At 32.3% G+C, this 17,885-nt stretch overlaps 4 protein-coding genes across 4 annotated transcripts in view; 2 read left to right on the top strand and 2 right to left on the bottom strand.

Annotated features, from left to right (window-relative positions):
* Positions 1 to 1,990, bottom strand: part of LOC101493023 (translation initiation factor IF3-2, chloroplastic-like) — a 6,952-nt gene extending 4,962 nt beyond the window's left edge. The window contains exons 1-4 of the mRNA XM_004507697.4: positions 1,653 to 1,990; positions 1,540 to 1,579; positions 1,116 to 1,175; positions 579 to 631 (exon numbers count right to left, since the gene is read on the bottom strand). Of these exons, the coding sequence (XP_004507754.1) occupies positions 579 to 631; positions 1,116 to 1,175; positions 1,540 to 1,579; positions 1,653 to 1,936 (437 nt within the window). The 5' untranslated portion in view covers positions 1,937 to 1,990. The remainder of the gene's footprint in view (positions 1 to 578; positions 632 to 1,115; positions 1,176 to 1,539; positions 1,580 to 1,652) is intronic.
* A 935-nt stretch (positions 1,991 to 2,925) lies between these two features.
* On the top strand, positions 2,926 to 5,557 carry LOC113787815 (uncharacterized). The gene is made up of 3 exons (XM_027337173.2): positions 2,926 to 4,042; positions 4,136 to 5,297; positions 5,387 to 5,557. Exons 1-3 carry the CDS (start codon positions 3,228 to 3,230, stop codon positions 5,555 to 5,557), a joined length of 2,148 nt encoding a protein of 715 aa, XP_027192974.2. The 5' UTR covers positions 2,926 to 3,227.
* Positions 5,558 to 10,401: 4,844 nt separating this feature from the next.
* LOC101492688 (heat shock 70 kDa protein) lies at positions 10,402 to 12,744 on the bottom strand. Its single transcript, XM_004507696.4, has one exon. It carries the CDS (start codon positions 12,580 to 12,582, stop codon positions 10,633 to 10,635), a length of 1,950 nt encoding a protein of 649 aa, XP_004507753.1. The 5' UTR covers positions 12,583 to 12,744; the 3' UTR covers positions 10,402 to 10,632.
* Positions 12,745 to 17,502: 4,758 nt separating this feature from the next.
* Positions 17,503 to 17,885, top strand: part of LOC101492356 (eukaryotic translation initiation factor) — a 5,653-nt gene continuing 5,270 nt past the window's right edge. Inside the window, 1 exon segment of the mRNA XM_004507695.4 lies at positions 17,503 to 17,885. Coding sequence (XP_004507752.1) covers positions 17,778 to 17,885 — 108 coding nt within the window. The 5' untranslated portion in view covers positions 17,503 to 17,777.

The raw sequence follows: 17,885 nt of genomic DNA, 5'->3' as shown, positions 1-17,885 counted from the left end.
TATATATATTTTGGTTGAATAAATGTTTAATAGCAAGTTGTCAAAATCCATAGTTTTTGTAATATATCTATATATTTCATTACTTTTATATATCTAACAAAACATATATTGGTTAGATAAACGTTCAATAGCAAGTTGTCAAGACCCATATACATGAGTTTTAGTTATGTCTCCTTCGTTACTTTTTTTTATCTAGCAAAACATATAATATAATCATTTTATATTATTTAAAATTAAATTGTCCATGTTTTAAATATTTTTTTATATTAATTTATTACTTCATGTAATATACAGTTATACAATCTCAAAAGCATATATTTAATTATCATTGGTTAGACCATGATACAACTAAAGTTGAACCTGAGAACGGTGAATGGATGTCTTAACCGGTCCAATGACCAACCTGGTTTTCTAAAGCATTGCTTTGTACCGTCGTCGGCAACTAGATTTTTATACTATATTTAATATCAACATAAATGGAAAAAATATACAAGTTGTGAGTGTGTGTGAAAGAGAGAAAGAGAAACTAAAAATACAAATGTAAAGTTTAATTTTTCTAGGACAGACAAAGATAATACCTGTAATCCATTATTCTAACAACAGGAGGATCTGCATCCCCAGATACTATTACCTGCAGAGATAGAGAGAGAGAGAGAGAGAGAGAGAATGAGCTTATGCATTCATGTTAGAAGTAGAAATGTCACTGCAAAAGAATTGTCTGCTGAATATACTGTGAAATGTGGACTGACTTGAAATGGTTGGGTATTCAACAATACAAAACTATAAATGGTTCTCAAATATATCCCTTGCAGGTTCAATACTCATAACTTGTCTAAGTAAAATCATAAGAAACTCTCCCTGTTTTGGTTTCTTAACTTTTTAACCATGTCCAGACTATGAAATATAGTATATAGAAATAAGTACATTGGCGGCATACTTAACAATAGATAATGGCTATCCTAATTCAAAACAACACATCCTAAATTCAATGAAAGAACAGTAGAACATAGAAACCTAAAGATTATGTATAGAACTCAATCCCTGTAAATATATCGCCTAGTAGAAGGACAGATAGATGCAATATACAAGACATAACAGTGAAAAGGTGAACCTACCAAGTCGAGTTCAGCATCTTCAGCCATTCGAATTGCCTGATCAAGAGATACAATTCCAACCTACAAAAAACAAAAACATCTTCAAATCATTACTTTAGCCATTAAGTACTCTCCTCCAGCTGCAAACTGAAATAGAAACTTTCAGAACCCGTAATCAAACGGTAATCTTAAGTGCGTGTTTGAGCAGGTAGCAACCATCACAGTGAGTTTAAGGCGTCATTTTTAAAAGTTTCAATGGGTAGCTTCTGTTTCACCGTGATTTTCAACAGTAGTAATTTCAATGTTTTCCAAACACACAGTAATAAGTCTAACTAATCGAACACAATGGTTACATATACTTAATCCAGATTACACAGTTTCATACTATTTTCGTTTACACAACAGAAAGCATTGAAATCGATAAGAAAAGGAATCGAGAACAAACCATATTCTGACTCTGATCAATAAGCCTCACGGTATTCGACCTAATTCAAATCAAAATTATCATTAAGCACAAAAATCGAAAGAAATCGACGGTGAGTGAGTTAGTTAGAGTACCTAAGTGTGGAGAGGTCGAGAGCTTGTTCATCGTCGACGTCGTCGTTAGGAGGTCTCCTGAAGTTTCCGCCGGAGTATGCGGGAGGGCGGAGACTACCTCCGTAACGGGGAGTTAGGGAGGAGGGAAGGGTGAAGGAGAGAGAAGAGTGAAAATTGAGGGAATGAGGAATAGATAGTTTGAAGAATGAAGAAGAAGAGAAGAGAGGAGAGGTTCTGGTGTCGAAGATTTTGAATTCAACGGGGACGGTGGTGGTAATAACAGCCATGGCGTTCACACCTTTCATGCTTCAACTTCGACACATGATTTAGTTGGTATCTCTTATCTACAATCTTCTTTCATTTTTTTCAGAAAGGTTCAATTCAATTTTCTGAAGATTGGGCCCAAAGCCCAAACTCTGCCTCAAATGAGAGTTTTGTACCAGGCACCCCCCAATTTTACCTGCCACCTCCCCCCCCAGTATTTTTTAAAGACTAATATACCCCTCTGTAAAACAGTATAACATTATTCCAAAAATTACCATTCAGATTTCACACCCCACCACTTTCGAAAAATTAGAAAAAAAATGTTGGATTCGAAAGTTTAAAAGTTTTGAAATGAATTTTAGTAAGTTACTCGAAACTTTTGTTATTTTAAAACCTTCGAAATGCAGTTTATTTCAAAAAAATTCAGATTTTCGAAACTTTGGATAAACACCAAATTTTCGAAATGGACAGTATTCGAATATTTGTTTGCATTTGAAAGTTTCGAAATAGAGTAATGCTTCGAAAATTTGGCATTTCACGAAACTTTCGAAATGGAGTTTCGAAACTTTCAAATCTTCGAAATGCAATTTGGTCTTCGAAAGTTTGGATTTTCACAAAAGTTTCGAAAGTTTTATTCGAATGTTTAAGACTTTCGAAATGTATTTTAAGTTTCGAACTTTTTCAATAAGTGAAAGTTTCGAAATGTATTTTATTTTTTTTTAAATTCAATATTTATGTTAGAAATTATTTTTAATTTTTTTTTAAATTCAATATTTAGAATATTATTTTTAATTAAATTTGTTACTAATTTTGAAATTAGGTATGAGTAGAGTTGATGTTTCTGCTTCAAAAAATGTTATAGATTCTACAGAAAAATTCACCACTGATCAGGTATTATTATAACTACTGATGAATCATCACCAATTAAATATTTCTTATAGTTATATAGTTAATTTTTATTTGAAACGTATTTTGCATGTATTTTCTTCTCGAGAAGCTGTATTTGAATGGGCAAAAGCCATTGGAAGATAAAATGGAATTTTAATTGTTACCATTCGATCAGATAAATCAAACGGAATTAGGGGAAGAAAAGACAAATTGATTTTGGGATGCGAAAGAGGTGGAAGATATAAATCAGAATCAAAAAAATCAGTAACTTGCTCTCATAAGGAAAACTGTCCATTTACTCTCAGATGTGTACCATTAAGTGTCGGTGAAGGATGGAAAATTAGTGTTCGTTGTGGGACACACAATCATGAATTACTTGATACTGTAACCGGTCATTCCTATTTGGGGCGTTTAAACGAAGAAGAGAGGAAATTTGTCAATGATATGACAAAGTATAAGCTTGCACCCAGATTCATTCTAAATGCTTTGAAAGTGAGAAATGAAACCAATGTCACTATTCCCAGTCAAATATATAAAGCAAGGAGTACTTATCGATCATCATTGAGAGGTCCGTACACAGAAATGCAGCATCTGTTGAAGTTAATACAACAAGAAAATTATGTGCATTGGACAAGAAGACGGGAAAATTCTGATATTTTGAGAGATATTTTTTGGACGCATCCTGACTGTATAAAGTTGTTAAACACATTTCATTTTGTTTTGATATGTGATAGCACATACAAAACAAACAGATATCGGTTGCCATTACTTGAAATAGTCGGTGTCACTTCTACTAGTTTGACATTTTCAGTTGGGTTTGCTTATTTGGAAAAAGAGCGACAAGATAACTTCATCTGGGCATTTGAGAAGGTACGAATGTTGTTCAAATCTGAGTCTTTGATTTCTAAAGTTATTGTGACTGATAGAGATCTTGCCATGATGAATGCGATTAGTGTTGTGTTTCCTACTTCAATACATTTGCTATGTCGTTTTCATATTGAAAAAAATGTTGGGGCAAGATGCAAACAATATGTCAAAAAGGATAGACAAGAAGAAGTAATGGATTTATGGAAAAAGATTGTCTATTCGACTAGTGTGGAAGAGTATGATCATCATTTGCAACAATTTGAGATATTGTGTGCCGATATTATTCTTTTTGTTGATTATGTGAAAGATTCATGGTTAACACCTTACAAAGAAAGGTTTGTCAACGTTTGGACCAATAGAGTGATGCATTTGGGGAACACAACATCTAACAGGTATTTTTAAAATATGAATTGTGTTGTTTTAGCAAACATGATTTACTAGTTTATGTGATTTGTTTTAATTTGTGTTATTTAATTTATTTGTAGAGTTGAGTCTGCTCATTGGAGATTGAAAAACATGCTTCAAACTAGTTTTGGTGATTTGTGTAAAAGCTGGGATGCAGTGAATATGATGTTGAAGAACCAAATATGTATCATTCAGTCTTCTTTTCAGAAAACCATCAAGGATGTTGAGCACGGGTATAATTCACAATTTTTTCAAAATCTACATCACTGTGTATCAAGAAAGTGTATGAAATTAATTGATAACCAGTTGGAAAGGGTGAAGATTGTAGGCACTAACAAAACAGAATGTGGTTGTTCAATTAGAACAACTCATGGATTACCATGTGCTTGTGAGTTGGCTAAGTTGCAGATAAATGGTAATGCTATCCCTTTAGATAGCATTCATGATTTTTGGAAACAGTTAAGCATTGCACATGAATTAGAGGATGAAGAATCTTTATCAGATTATGACTTTTCTGAAGAGTTGGAAGCAATGAAAGCGTACATGAAGACACACGATATTATAAGTCAAAGGATATTCAAGGCAAAGGTGCGTGAAGTTGTATTTCCACATACCACATCAATACTTGCACCACCAGAGAAAGTGAGAACCAAAGGAGCTGGTAAAAAGAAAAAAGAATTTGATACTCCTCGTGATCCTTCATATTGGGAGTATGTTGATGCCTCTCAAGAATCTGCAAAGGCAAGGCAACCATCTCAATCATCTCAACGTTCTGCAAGGCAACAATCTCAATCATCTCAACATTCTTTTAAGACACAATTTCCTACTTATATACGTCCGTATATTGAGGACATAGTAGATGTTGTGGCTGATGGAAATTGTGGGTTTCGTGCAATTGCAGCATTGCTAGGTTGGACCGAAGAATCTTGGGCTTTAGTTCGATCACAATTGGATAAAGAGATTGGTCTACATAAAGATGTTTATTCTAATGTTTTTGATGACAATGTTGAATCAGTGCGGAACTCATTGAAAATATCAAAATTGGGTGCTCAAGGAAAAGATAAGTGGATGTCTTTACCAGACTTGGGTTACGTGATAGCAACACTATATAATGTCATATTGGTGTCGTTGTCTCGTAATCTGAATATGACATTTTTCCCGCTAAACAAATCACCATCGAAAGAGACCTTTGGGCAGTCTTTACTAGCAATTGGATTTGTTAACGAGAATCATTGGGTACAGGTAAAATTAATGCTTAATGTTGTTTATTAAATTAATGTTAAAAAATTTATTATTCAGATAAATTAATTTGTAACCTTTTTTTTATTCAGATCAAATTGAAGTCTGATTGTCCTTTGCCACCTACGTCACAAAAATGGAAAGACTTTTGTAGTGACACAGCAAAGAGTTGGGAAGTAGCTTATGCAACACGTATGAATCATTGGGAACGCATTGATCCATCATTTATCAGATCATCTTGTATTTCATTAAATGAATATTAGAATATGTTGTGTATCACTGTTTATGGATTATTATAATATCTTGTTTTATCATTTTCAGTACCTTTTATTATGAATTAAATTAAAATAAATGCGGATTAACATAACACATAACACAATCACTAAACATATCACATAATCCCAAAATATCTCAAATTACAGTACATAACACATAACACAAAATATATCAAATTACTAAACGTCGTACGTAAGACATAACTCACTTAAAATCTCATGAATTTCACTAAACGGCTCTACCAAGTTAATGCCTCTACGTACAAGCTCAGCTGTTCTACGATCTCGGTCAGAAGATGACGGACCAGCATGTGCAGCAGATGATGTACCCACATGTGCAGCAGATGATGGATGGTCAGATGGATGGTCAGAGGATGTACCCGCATGTGCAGTAGACCGAGGAATGATCAGAGGTGTGACACAGACATGTACCATGGATAATAGTCCTCAGTGACATCTCCAGGAAAACTCGCAACATGATATAGCCTCCGAAACACCGATACAGATGACTGCATAGTAGTCAGCCACACCCAATCTATACTAGCGGGCTTGGGAGGAACATCAGGCGGGATGCACTGAATACGACCAAATTGTCGAAGACATCGCTCTGGCAAATATGGGACTGAGACTCCACCACATCGAAGATAACCAGAGAACATCGAAATATCTTCAAACGAATGATTAGCTCGATCATCATCATATGGTGTAAACAATACATCCTCAAGCAACAAAGCATCAAGTCTCAGCCGATAGGTCACAAATCCACCCTCAACAGCATGTTTTGCAATCCACCTACATGCTCTTGGAAGATGTGCAGGAACCGCACCTCTATCGCCCCGCTTACAGATCCTAGGGAAGTGTTCCTAGATCCAGCACTGCAACATAAGTAACATAATACAACTTAATTTAAATACATAAGTAAAATAATACAACTTAATAAATAAAATAATTAAATAAATGGATATACCTGTAAAAGGGTCATGTAACCTCCCAACTGTCGAGTGTCGTGGACAGCCTCATCTCCCGTGTTGTCATAAAGGAAAACCAATGTCGCGGCAGCCCACGAATAGTGTCAACAACGATATAAATCAACAAATAAACTAATGTATTTCGCCTCAACACGCGTATGCGTTTTATCGGCGAAAATTGTGCTGCCAACTAAATACAATAGATACGTTCTAGCCGCACACTCAAACTGGTTAGTTTGAATGAGACGACTATATAAGTCACACAACCACTGCAATCTATATTGGGCACATTTATTAAAATTAATCTCAGCTAGAGATTCCTCCCAAGTTGCACCTAAGTACTCATGTGCAGCTCTAGCAGCATTATTAGTGTTCATATTCACAGGTGCGTCAAAAAATTTACCATTGGGTGATATGTGAAGGAGAGTCGCGACGTCGTCTAAAGTAATAGTCATCTCTCCAAATGGCAAATGAAATGAGTTGGTCTCCCTGTGCCATCTTTCAACAAATGCCGAGACCAGACCAGCATCAACCATAGTGAGGTAGCCCGAAGACAGAGGTAGCATCCCAGATTCCCGAATCCAATGCTCTACAGGATGTGGCATAGGAACTTCGGAAAACTTCTTCAACTTCAATCCATGAGTATTGACCTTTAACGGTCCACGATCCTGCGAGTAATTACAAAGTAATTAATTAATTAAATAACCTTAAACAAATAATTGAATCAACTTAAACAAATAATTGAATAAATAAATTTAAACAAACAATTAATTAAATAAATAATTCAATAAATATATTTAAATAAACAATTAAATAAATCAACTTAAACAAATAATTGAATAAATTAATTTAAATAAACAACAAATTAAATAAACTTAATTAAATAACCTTAAATTAATAATTGAATAAATAAATTTAAATAAACAACAAATTAAATAAACTTAATTAAATAACCTTAAATTAATAATTGAATAAATAAATTTAAATAAACAACAAATTAAATAAACTTAATTAAATAACCTTAAATTAATAATTGAATAAATAAATTTAAATAAACAACAAATTAAATAAACTTAATTAAATAACCTTAAATTAATAATTGAATAAATAAATTTAAATAAACAACAAATTAAATAAACTTAATTAAATAACCTTAAATTAATAATTGAATAAATAAATTACATCCTCCTCCATCTGAGGCTCAGGGACATCCTCCTCCATCTGAGGCTCACGAACATCCTCCTCCATTTGAGGCTCAGAGACATCATCATGGATGTCTTGTCTTCGACGACGATGCCTAATTTGACGATTTGCTTCGTTTCGTCGTCTATTTGATGCTGTTGGTGGAATTCTCTCTGCACCATCACCACCTCTATCACCACCTATAATATTGCGAATAATTTGGCCGAAGGCACCTCTCATCATAGGCACTGCAACATATAAATATATAAATATTAAAAAAAATTATAGACAATAAAAAATCAATGTAACAATATATAAATAATGTTTCCCAAGATAATATATAAATAATATTTCCCATTTAGTTTCAAAAAAAGTTATAAATAATATATAAAAGTATGTTTCGAAAATTTGTAGGAATCCAAACTTTCGAAAGTATGTTTCGAAACTTTCCCAGAACCTTCGAAACTTTCCCTCAACTTCGAACATTTTCTAGGCATTTCGAAAGTTTCCCTGGCCTTGCATTTCGAAGATTTCAAATTCAAGAAACTTTCGAAAGTTTCTTGTTTCGAAGATTTCAAAATATTCGAGGATTGCATTTCGAAGATTTTAAATTCAAGGAAACTTTCGAAAGTTTCTTGTGTTTCGAATCTTCCAAATCTTCGATGGATGCATTTTGAAAGTTTCAAAAAATTGCGAAGTTTCGAAAATGAACTTACTTTTGTGTTTCGAATCTTTCAGATCTTCGAAGGTTGGTTTGAATCTGGATCGGATATTTGAAATTTTTGAATGATTTGGTGAAAATGTGGGTAAATTTTTTTTTTGGTTTTTATATATGAGATGGAGGGTGAAATAGCCTTTTAATCATGACTGGGGGTGGCAGGTAAAATTGGGGGGTGCCTGGTACAAAACTCCTCAAATGATTAATGGGCTGGCCTGCTGTGTAAATTACAAATACTTTTTAAAAATTTTTTATCAATTTTCTAATATGGTTTCTTTTCGCATTTTCTATGTTATCAACAAACCTTCGATTAACATACTTGAATTGGCCCCGGAAATACTCCTATCGAATCGGTCTATTTAGACTATATTTTTTAATTAAAAAATATAAAGTGACCGAAGGTCATTTTCGTAATATAAATTTTAACACTTTATTACCAAATTAGTTTTTTTGATATTGTAAAAATCCAAAAAAATAATTAATGTTAACATTTTATATTGCACGATTGGTCGATCGGAAAAAATTCAAAGTTAACATTTTTTAAAATATTTCATATCGTCTATATATATTAACAATTATAATAGCTAAATATTATTTATTAAAAATGTTAGTAAAATAGATTGTTTATTACTCTTAATTTATGATAAAATGTAAAAAATTTATTCAATAATTCATAAACAACAAAAATAATATATTTTTTTCTTATGAAATGATCTTTAATATAGTATAAAAGTTAACAAATAATTATGCGATTTATAAAAATAATTTATTCATAAATTTATAAAATAAATATCCTAAAATCATTTAATTTGCGAATGTTTCATAAAAACTCTCTTAAAATGAACCCTCCTTATATAATAAGATCGACAACAAAATCATTTTCTCCATGCGACATTTTATATGCCCATAAAAATAGCTCATAATTGAGCCTCTGCAATGTTACAATAACCCAGATGAGATGCATAGACAAATATTACATTCCATTTGTCATCCTCAATACACACTACTACAAAAAGCTTTTTTAGAGCTCGATCGTGGCAATTCAAGTTAACCCGTGTATTGAACAACTATTCTAGACACACGCCTCACGTGTTAAACAAATTAATTATTTTATTTTATTTCAAACAAAATATATCTCACAATATTTTAGAAATAATTAGGTTTTTTAAGATCGCACCGTTACATTTACATTTTGTTAACTATTTCCGTTAAAAAATGCATGTACATTACCGTTAAAGTTTGACGTGACAGTTTTAAATAAAAAAATGATACTTTTAAATTAATTTTTAATAAAAAATTGAAAATCACGTAAAATTTTAGAATATTTATCTATTTGTCCATCTTTTCAAAGTTCATTCTAAACTCATAAATTTAAATAAAAATTTAAAATAAAACACGAAACTTCAAATCCTACAAAATTAGAAAACCAACACCAATATAAAGAAAGTATAAAATGATACATCTTTTTAAAGAATAGTTCAATTATATATTTTTCAATTTTTACTTTTACACGCATTTTTTTCTCGCATTTAAGAGATCAATAGAATGATGGAGGATAAAATATAATGCTATCATGTATTTTTCAACATGGAATCATTTTCATCTTTTTATGAGGGGATATTAACTAGTGTTTGACTAACTTCAATCACATTAATTATTTATAACTTTCAATATTTTTATTAAACTAAATGAATAACACGTGTCCGAAATAGCTCATGGTTTCTGGGACCATTGCTTGGAGAGATTTTGAGCTACATGTCTAAATTAGCTCATGGCTTCGAATGTAATGAAAACGTATGGTGTGGTGTCATTAAGGCTTGACTACTAGCTAAAAATGTTGAGAGTAAATAATTTGAGACAACATATTTTCAATTAGCGACACTCCTATTAACCAAATTAATCTCCAAACAATGATAGCTTTCCTTAACTCAAACTAGTGGAGTCCAGGTCATTAACATTAGATATTAGTTAAATAAAATCCATTTAACTAGAAATTAAAATTACATTCATCTCTTTCAATTACACTTATCACACAAAGCGGGAAAAAGAAAGGAAAAAAAAAACAAACATAAAACACCTTATTCTTTAATACATGCTTACATACATTCTGTTACACTAACATTATCCTAATGAACAAAACAACTTTTATAGTACCATGATACACTCAACATAACCAACAAAGGTTTTAAAGAACATTAGTCAACTTCTTCAATTTTAGGCCCAGCTCCAGAACCCGACCCAGCAGAACCAGCACCAGGCATATCACCCCCCATAGGCACATCTCCAGCACCACCTTGATACATCTTAGCAATAATAGGATTACAAATCCCTTCCAATTCCTTCTGCTTATCCTCAAACTCTTCAACTTCACCCAATTGATTCCCTTCCAACCACACTATAGCATCTTCCACAGCCTTCTCAATCTTCTCTTTATCCTCCACACTCAACTTCCCACTAATCTTCTCATCCTTAATCGTGTTCCTCATATTATAAGCATAATTCTCAAGCGAATTCTTCGCCTCCACTTTCTTCTTCACTTCTTCATCCTCTGCCTTATACCTCTCTGCATCTTTCACCATCTTCTCTATCTCCTCCTTACTCAACCTTCCTTTATCATTAGTAATAGTTATCTTGTTCTTCACTCCAGCTGTTTTATCTTCAGCAGAAACATTCAAAATTCCGTTCGCATCAATATCGAAACAAACATTGACCTGTGGTACACCTCTTGGAGCTGGAGGTATACCAGTGAGTTCAAATTTGCCAAGAAGATTGTTATCCTTCGTCCTGGCGCGTTCTCCTTCGAAAACTTGAATCAAAACACCGGGTTGATTATCCGAATAAGTCGAGAAAATCTGTTCTTTCTTTGTAGGAATGGTCGTGTTCCTCGGAATCAAAACTGTCATAACACCACCAGCAGTTTCCAATCCAAGACTAAGAGGAGTAACATCAAGCAACAAAAGATCTTGAACTTTTTCATCGCCTTCACCGCTCAAAATCGCAGCTTGAACAGCAGCACCATAAGCAACAGCTTCATCAGGATTAATACTTTTACAAAGCTCTTTACCATTGAAGAAATCCTGCAAAAGTTGTTGAACTTTTGGAATCCTAGTTGAACCACCAACAAGAACAACTTCATGAACATTACTCTTATCAATCTTAGCATCCCTCAAACACTTCTCAACAGGTTCCATACATTTCCTAAATAAATCCATATTCAATTCTTCAAACCTAGCCCTTGTAATAGTAGCATAGAAATCAATTCCTTCATATAAAGAATCAATTTCAATAGTTGTTTGTGCAGTTGAAGAAAGTGTTCTCTTAGCTCTTTCACAAGCAGTTCTTAATCTCCTCAAAGCTCTAGCATTTCCACTAATATCCTTCTTATTTTTCCTCCTAAATTCAGAAACAAAATGATTCACCATCCTGTTATCAAAATCTTCACCACCAAGATGAGTATCACCAGCAGTAGCTTTCACTTCAAAAATCCCTTCTTCAATAGTAAGTAAAGAAACATCAAAAGTTCCACCTCCTAAGTCAAAAATAAGCACGTTTTGTTCACCTTTTCTAGAAGCTTTTTTATCTAAACCATAAGCTATAGCAGCAGCAGTAGGTTCATTAATTATTCTCAGCACGTTTAAACCAGAAATAGCACCTGCATCTTTCGTAGCTTGTCTTTGAGAATCGTTGAAATAAGCAGGAACAGTAACAACAGCGTTTTTCACAGAATGACCTAAAAACGCTTCTGCTACTTCCCTCATTTTAATTAAAACCATTGAAGAAATTTCCTCTGCTGAGAATTTTTTCTCTTCGCCTTTGTAATTAACGACGATCATTGGTTTATCGGCGGGACCTGGAATTACTTTAAACGGCCATAGTTTCATGTCATTTTGAACTGATTCGTCGGAGAATCTACGGCCGATTAAACGCTTGGCGTCAAAAACGGTGTTTTGTGGATTCATTGCTACTTGATTTTTGGCTGCGTCGCCGATTAGTCTTTCGGTGTCGGTGAATGCCACGTAGGATGGTGTGGTTCGGTTACCTTGGTCGTTTGGGATTATTTCGACGCGGTCGTTTTGCCATACGCCGACGCAACTGTAGGTTGTGCCGAGGTCTATACCAATTGCTTTGCCTTCTTTTGTCGCCATAACAGAGGTTTTCAAATTTGATTGAGTTTAGAGTGAAGAGATAAAATTAGAGAGTTTTTTGTTTTGTTTGTAATGGTTGATTCGATGAAAGTTATGTGTGTGAGAAAGCGTGAATCGAGAGACTTATTTATACAAGTGTTATTAGGAATCTACGACAGAGGAGTGAGTTCCAGAATTTACGAGGCGATGAGGGAAAATATTAGAGCAGAATAGAGAATTCTGGAGTACAGTAGGGAGTTCCAGAAGTTAAAAGTAGACAAACTTAAATTAGGAGTATTGGAATTTCTTTTATTAAAATATTTCAGCGTGGGGACAATAGTTCGATCTAAGATAAGAAATTGTCTAGACTCATTAAACACTTAATTGGAAGTATCAGCTAACATTTCTTAACTCAGTCAATATAAAATTTGATAAAAAATTAATAAAAAAAGTGTGTCCCTCAAAACTCAATTGCCTAATCGACACCAAATAGTTCATTATTTCAGCCATAAATATCTCGAAAACTACTAACAATTACTATTTTGAATCACATATGTTAAATTTCTGTACTCAATTTTACTTGTATTTAATAACATAGTAGTATATATTTACAGTTTTTTTTTTAATATGATTTCGTCCTAATAGTGGCTGGGATAATGTTATAAGGAGTTATAATCAATAAATGGACAAAGTTCAAATATCTTCACTCCTCTCTGTTTTTATTTTTTACCTTCATTTTTGTTTCAGTTTCTTATTTATGTAAACGTATTGGGCAATTAAACAAAGACCCCGAACATACACAATCCACAAGCACCGCAAACCATCCACCTTATTACCCCGCCATAGTCAGACAAAGGCCTAATTGAGTGTAACGCTACATTTTGCACGCAGAGCTAGGGTAGTTTGAGGCTCAAATTTTGTTTGTTTTTTATATGCCGATGAAGGGAAGACGTTATTGTAAGATGATGTTGATGTTAATTCCTTTTTTCGTTAATTGTCAATTATGTAAATTGTGACATCGATCATTGTGTGTGTGATACCTATAAAATTTCAATTTGAGTGAGCTTTGAGCACATATTAGACGAGATGCAAAATAATTTATATAATTGGCTGGATTTTAACAAAATATTAGAGGGTAAAATTGTGTCACGACTTTTGTTTTATACTCACTCCAAGTTTTTGTGCCGTGACACAACTAATATCATTTTCATTATTATTATTAACAATTTTGTTTTGACAAATTATTATTAACAAATTTGAGCCCCTTACATTGAATATTTCCTTTATCCATTTCTTTATTTTTGTTATTGCTTAATTTTTTTTCCATCAAATTTGTTGATTGTGAGATATTATTTTCTTTGACCCTCTAATATTTGTTTGTTACATTTCTTGCAAATGACAACTAGTCTGTCTTCATTTTTTATTAAGTTGTTTTCTCTTTTTATTCTCCTCTCTTTTAATTGATTATTCGTTTTTTCACTAATCAGAGGTGATTTATGATCAATTTTTAATCAAAAATCACCTCTCTTAATTGTTTTGTTCTTTTTTATTTAAATAATTGATTTTTATAAATATTTAATGTTTCTTTTGTTTTTTAGTTTTATTGTCTTTGAGCGGTGTTTGTTTGTTCGTCGTCTTAGTGAAATGTTTCGTTTTCATGTCTTGTTGCGGAGTTCTTTGATTTAGATGGACTAATCAACGTCGATCAAGTACAAATTCAATCAATGATTTGATTGTCATGAACGTTATAGTTTCGGTGGCATGGGCACTCCGAACACCTCAACTTTGTTATTTTTGTAGGCTTTATAACATTTGTAGATATTTTTCAATTTTACGCTATTAATTTAGATGTTATGAATTTGTCCGTAGATTATTTTTTTATTATTTTTTTTATTTTAATAAATTTCAATTGTAATGTTATCAATAGACGTAGTTTTTATCAATTTGAATGGATGAATATTACTTTTAGTTTTTTTAAAAAAATCCAACTTTGAATGTAATGTACCAACCTTTATCTACCCTACTAGTCCCTATCGTTGAAGTTGTAGTGGCAAGAAGCCCTCATCATAGTAGGCAATCGTTGATCTAACAAATATGATATAAATATAAGGTAGTAGTTTCAATTTCTTACTAAGAAATTCATTACTCATTTCAAGCATACTTAAATTTATCTCACTTACATACATTGAATCAGTTCTGATTTTTTCCATTCGATTCCTATAATCATTCTCGTGTATTTCTCTGTCAAATAATCATAACTCAAATAAGTGTTGAGCCTTCTCAAATTATGACAAAACACTTTAAATCATATCATTATAAACTCAATGCTATAATGTGAAATATAGTTTTGAGTAAGCTTGTAGAACATCCTTTTTATGATTAAAAGGTGAACTGTAAAATCCTATTTAAAGATTGATAGGGGATCTGATTGAACTCCTTTCTGTGTGGAAAATATTTATTTTTGTAACAGATCAAAGTTGATTTGAAACATGGTGTTTGAAACCAAGACTGTTCTCCGTTTTAGTATTTAGTGAAAATCTCAAAGTTGTGAGGACTGAACATAACCCGAGTTTGGTGAACCATGATATATTATTGTGCGGTGTCTCTTCACTTATCTATTTATTTTCAGTCTGTTTGATTATCAAGTTAAACAGATAAGTTAAATTGTTGTTTTTAACTAACCAACAACGTTCTCCGTTTTCTGGTCAAAAACCAATAACGTTGTTCGTTTTCACAATCAAGATCAATCTCGAGCTATTTCTTTAAATTTTAACAGGAAATTTAAAAAAGACGAATTTATAATTCAAACCCCAATTTCTTATAAATTGACATTGCTACTTCAATGTCATCATTTTTTAGTTAAAAAATCAGAAGGATAGACAAAAGCTGTCAACTTATTAAATACGAGTACCAATTTTGTGAATGAGTAAAACTAGATGGACTAAAATTGCAATTAAACTTTTAATTTTTAAGTTAAGCACACAACAACAATAATGAAGCCTTGTGTCCAACTCAGTAGCATCAACTACATGGGTCAAACGACATTATAATGCATGTCATATAGTAGAGATAAAAATGTTGAACTGAATGTGCAGAAAATTAAACGAGACAATATCATGAATGTAATGATAAATAGATAATTGAAGTATCACCTATCTTAGAAAAAATTGTTATAAGCTCGACTTAGGTTGTTAGGGTTCGTGGAGAGAGGATTGGTGGATTTAGTAGTAAGGAGAAATGATTGAATGATGGATAGTCAACTTGACAGAGGCGATTGAAGACCTAAAAAAACTATTAAGAAAAATATAAATATTGATGAATTGAATAAGATATGTTATATGACATAACATTATGACACAATAGTTTTTAAGTTAATTATGCGACAAAAAAATTATAACATATATGATTTCGAGAAAACTATTATGAAAAACTCTTCTATAAAATTAAAAATAGTCAATTCATATAACGTAAAATTATTTTTTTATACTGTCAAATTATTCAGAACCATTACATAATTTAAAATTTGGCTTAATTGCACTTTTGGTCCCCCTATTATAGGTGAAAATTGAAAGTAGTCCCCCCATTTTGTTTCTCCTCAGTTTTAGTCCCCAAACAGAATTTGAGTCCAAATCATGATGAGTTGTCATTTTTTTAATGACGTGTCAATAAAAAGCTGATGTGGCAGACGCTTACGTGGAATAAACTTATTATTATATTATTTCTGATTAAAAAATATAATTTATATTTTTAAAAATCCTTATTATAATTGTGACAATATTTTTAAAAATACAATTTAATTGTTAAAATTAAATTAAAAGAAAAACAGTCCCAATTCAAAAACCCCTCCTCCCCCTTCTTCAAGATCCATGGCAGATAACATAGTGCAACCCAGGAATTGAAAGCAAACTGATTCTTCATGATAACCTTTTCCATGAATTGACTAAAATTGCCTATAGTTAAGCTCAGAGACACACAATGATAGGGCGTCTTTCACTTGCATATTATTCGAGTCCATATCAAAGGCATCTTCATACAGCCTTTTAGCCTGCTGCAGTAACTTCAATTTCTCCTTACTACTTCCGGGCCTTAATCGAGATCTCTGTTGTAAGGCCACACCCCATCTGAACAAAGCTGCAATTCGACATGTTAAAATCCAAGTTAATACAGGATTTTGGATGGGAGTTTGAAGAAGGGGGAGGAGGGGTTTTTGAATTGGGGCTGTTTTTCCTTTAATTTAATTTTAACAATTAAATTGTATTTTTAAAAATATTGTCACAATTATAATAAGGATTTTTAAAAATATAAATTATATTTTTTAATCAGAAATAATATAATAATAAGTTTATTCCACGTAAGCGTCTGCCGCATCAGCTTTTTATTGACACGTCATTAAAAAATGACAACTCATCATGATTTGGACTCAAATTCTGTTTGGGGACTAAAACTGGGGAGAAACAAAATGGGGGGACTACTTTCAATTTTCATAGGAGGACCAAAAGTGCAATTAAGCCTTAAAATTTTCATAACTTTAATCACAACTATTTATAAAATCTCACGTGTAATTGATTATAATTTATAGATAGCATAATTTATTTTTTTTACATTGAAGATGTATAAAATTTAAGCTCAATTAAAGAACCACATCCTAAAATTTGATTAGTCTATAAATATTTTGCAAAAGATGAATAAATATGATATTTTAATGTAATAAAAATCATATAAAATTTTAACTTAATTAAAGAATGCATTTTTATTTATGTATCTTATTTTTGGGGTGAGGGGGTGTGCCATTATAAACATGGATTTCCCAATGCGAAAGTAAATTAAGGTGGGTCGATATATATTATTTAATTTGTTGAAGTATAATTTCGTAAATAAATAGACTTTACTTGACCTAATTTCGTGAAAAATATTTAATAATAAATTTAATACTCGGTAGACACAAGATTTGTGAAATAAGGGTTTTTTGTGACCCCTCCCTCCGTTGTAACGCACGCAGTTCTCTCTTCTTCTCAATCCGCAGAAGAGAGAGAAATATCCCAAATACCTACCCTCCTTACTTTCACAATCCAATCCGTTTATTTATCCCCTTACTCATTCCTTTTTCTATTCTATCTTCGTGAATCGGCGCCGCTGATTCTCAAATCAATTATCTTTTTCATCTTTTCGGTGAAGTTTGTTTTTCATCTCCAAAAAAACGTTGTAGATCGCAAGGTATGCAGCAAGGTGATCAAACGGTTCTTAGCTTGAGGCCTGGTGGTGGTCGAGGAAACAGGCTTCTCGCTCCAAGATTCGATTCTTCCTCCTCCAACTCATCTGCTTTT

This window comes from Cicer arietinum, chromosome 7 (assembly GCF_000331145.2).
Source record: "Cicer arietinum cultivar CDC Frontier isolate Library 1 chromosome 7, Cicar.CDCFrontier_v2.0, whole genome shotgun sequence".
Taxonomy (NCBI): domain Eukaryota; kingdom Viridiplantae; phylum Streptophyta; class Magnoliopsida; order Fabales; family Fabaceae; genus Cicer; species Cicer arietinum.
Note: the sequence above shows the minus strand (reverse complement) of the source record. Positions and strands in the feature narration are given on the sequence as shown.

Excerpts from the sequence above, each read along its gene's own strand:
- LOC113787815 (XM_027337173.2), top strand. The coding sequence starts at position 3,228 with ATGACAAAGTATAAGCTTGCACCCAGATTCATTCTAAATGCTTTGAAA. Across the intron at positions 4,043-4,135 it reads GGGAACACAACATCTAACAG|AGTTGAGTCTGCTCATTGGA; the intron begins GTATTTTTAAAA and ends ATTTATTTGTAG. Across the intron at positions 5,298-5,386 it reads ACGAGAATCATTGGGTACAG|ATCAAATTGAAGTCTGATTG; the intron begins GTAAAATTAATG and ends TTTTTTATTCAG.
- LOC101492688 (XM_004507696.4), bottom strand. The coding sequence starts at position 12,582 with ATGGCGACAAAAGAAGGCAAAGCAATTGGTATAGACCTCGGCACAACC.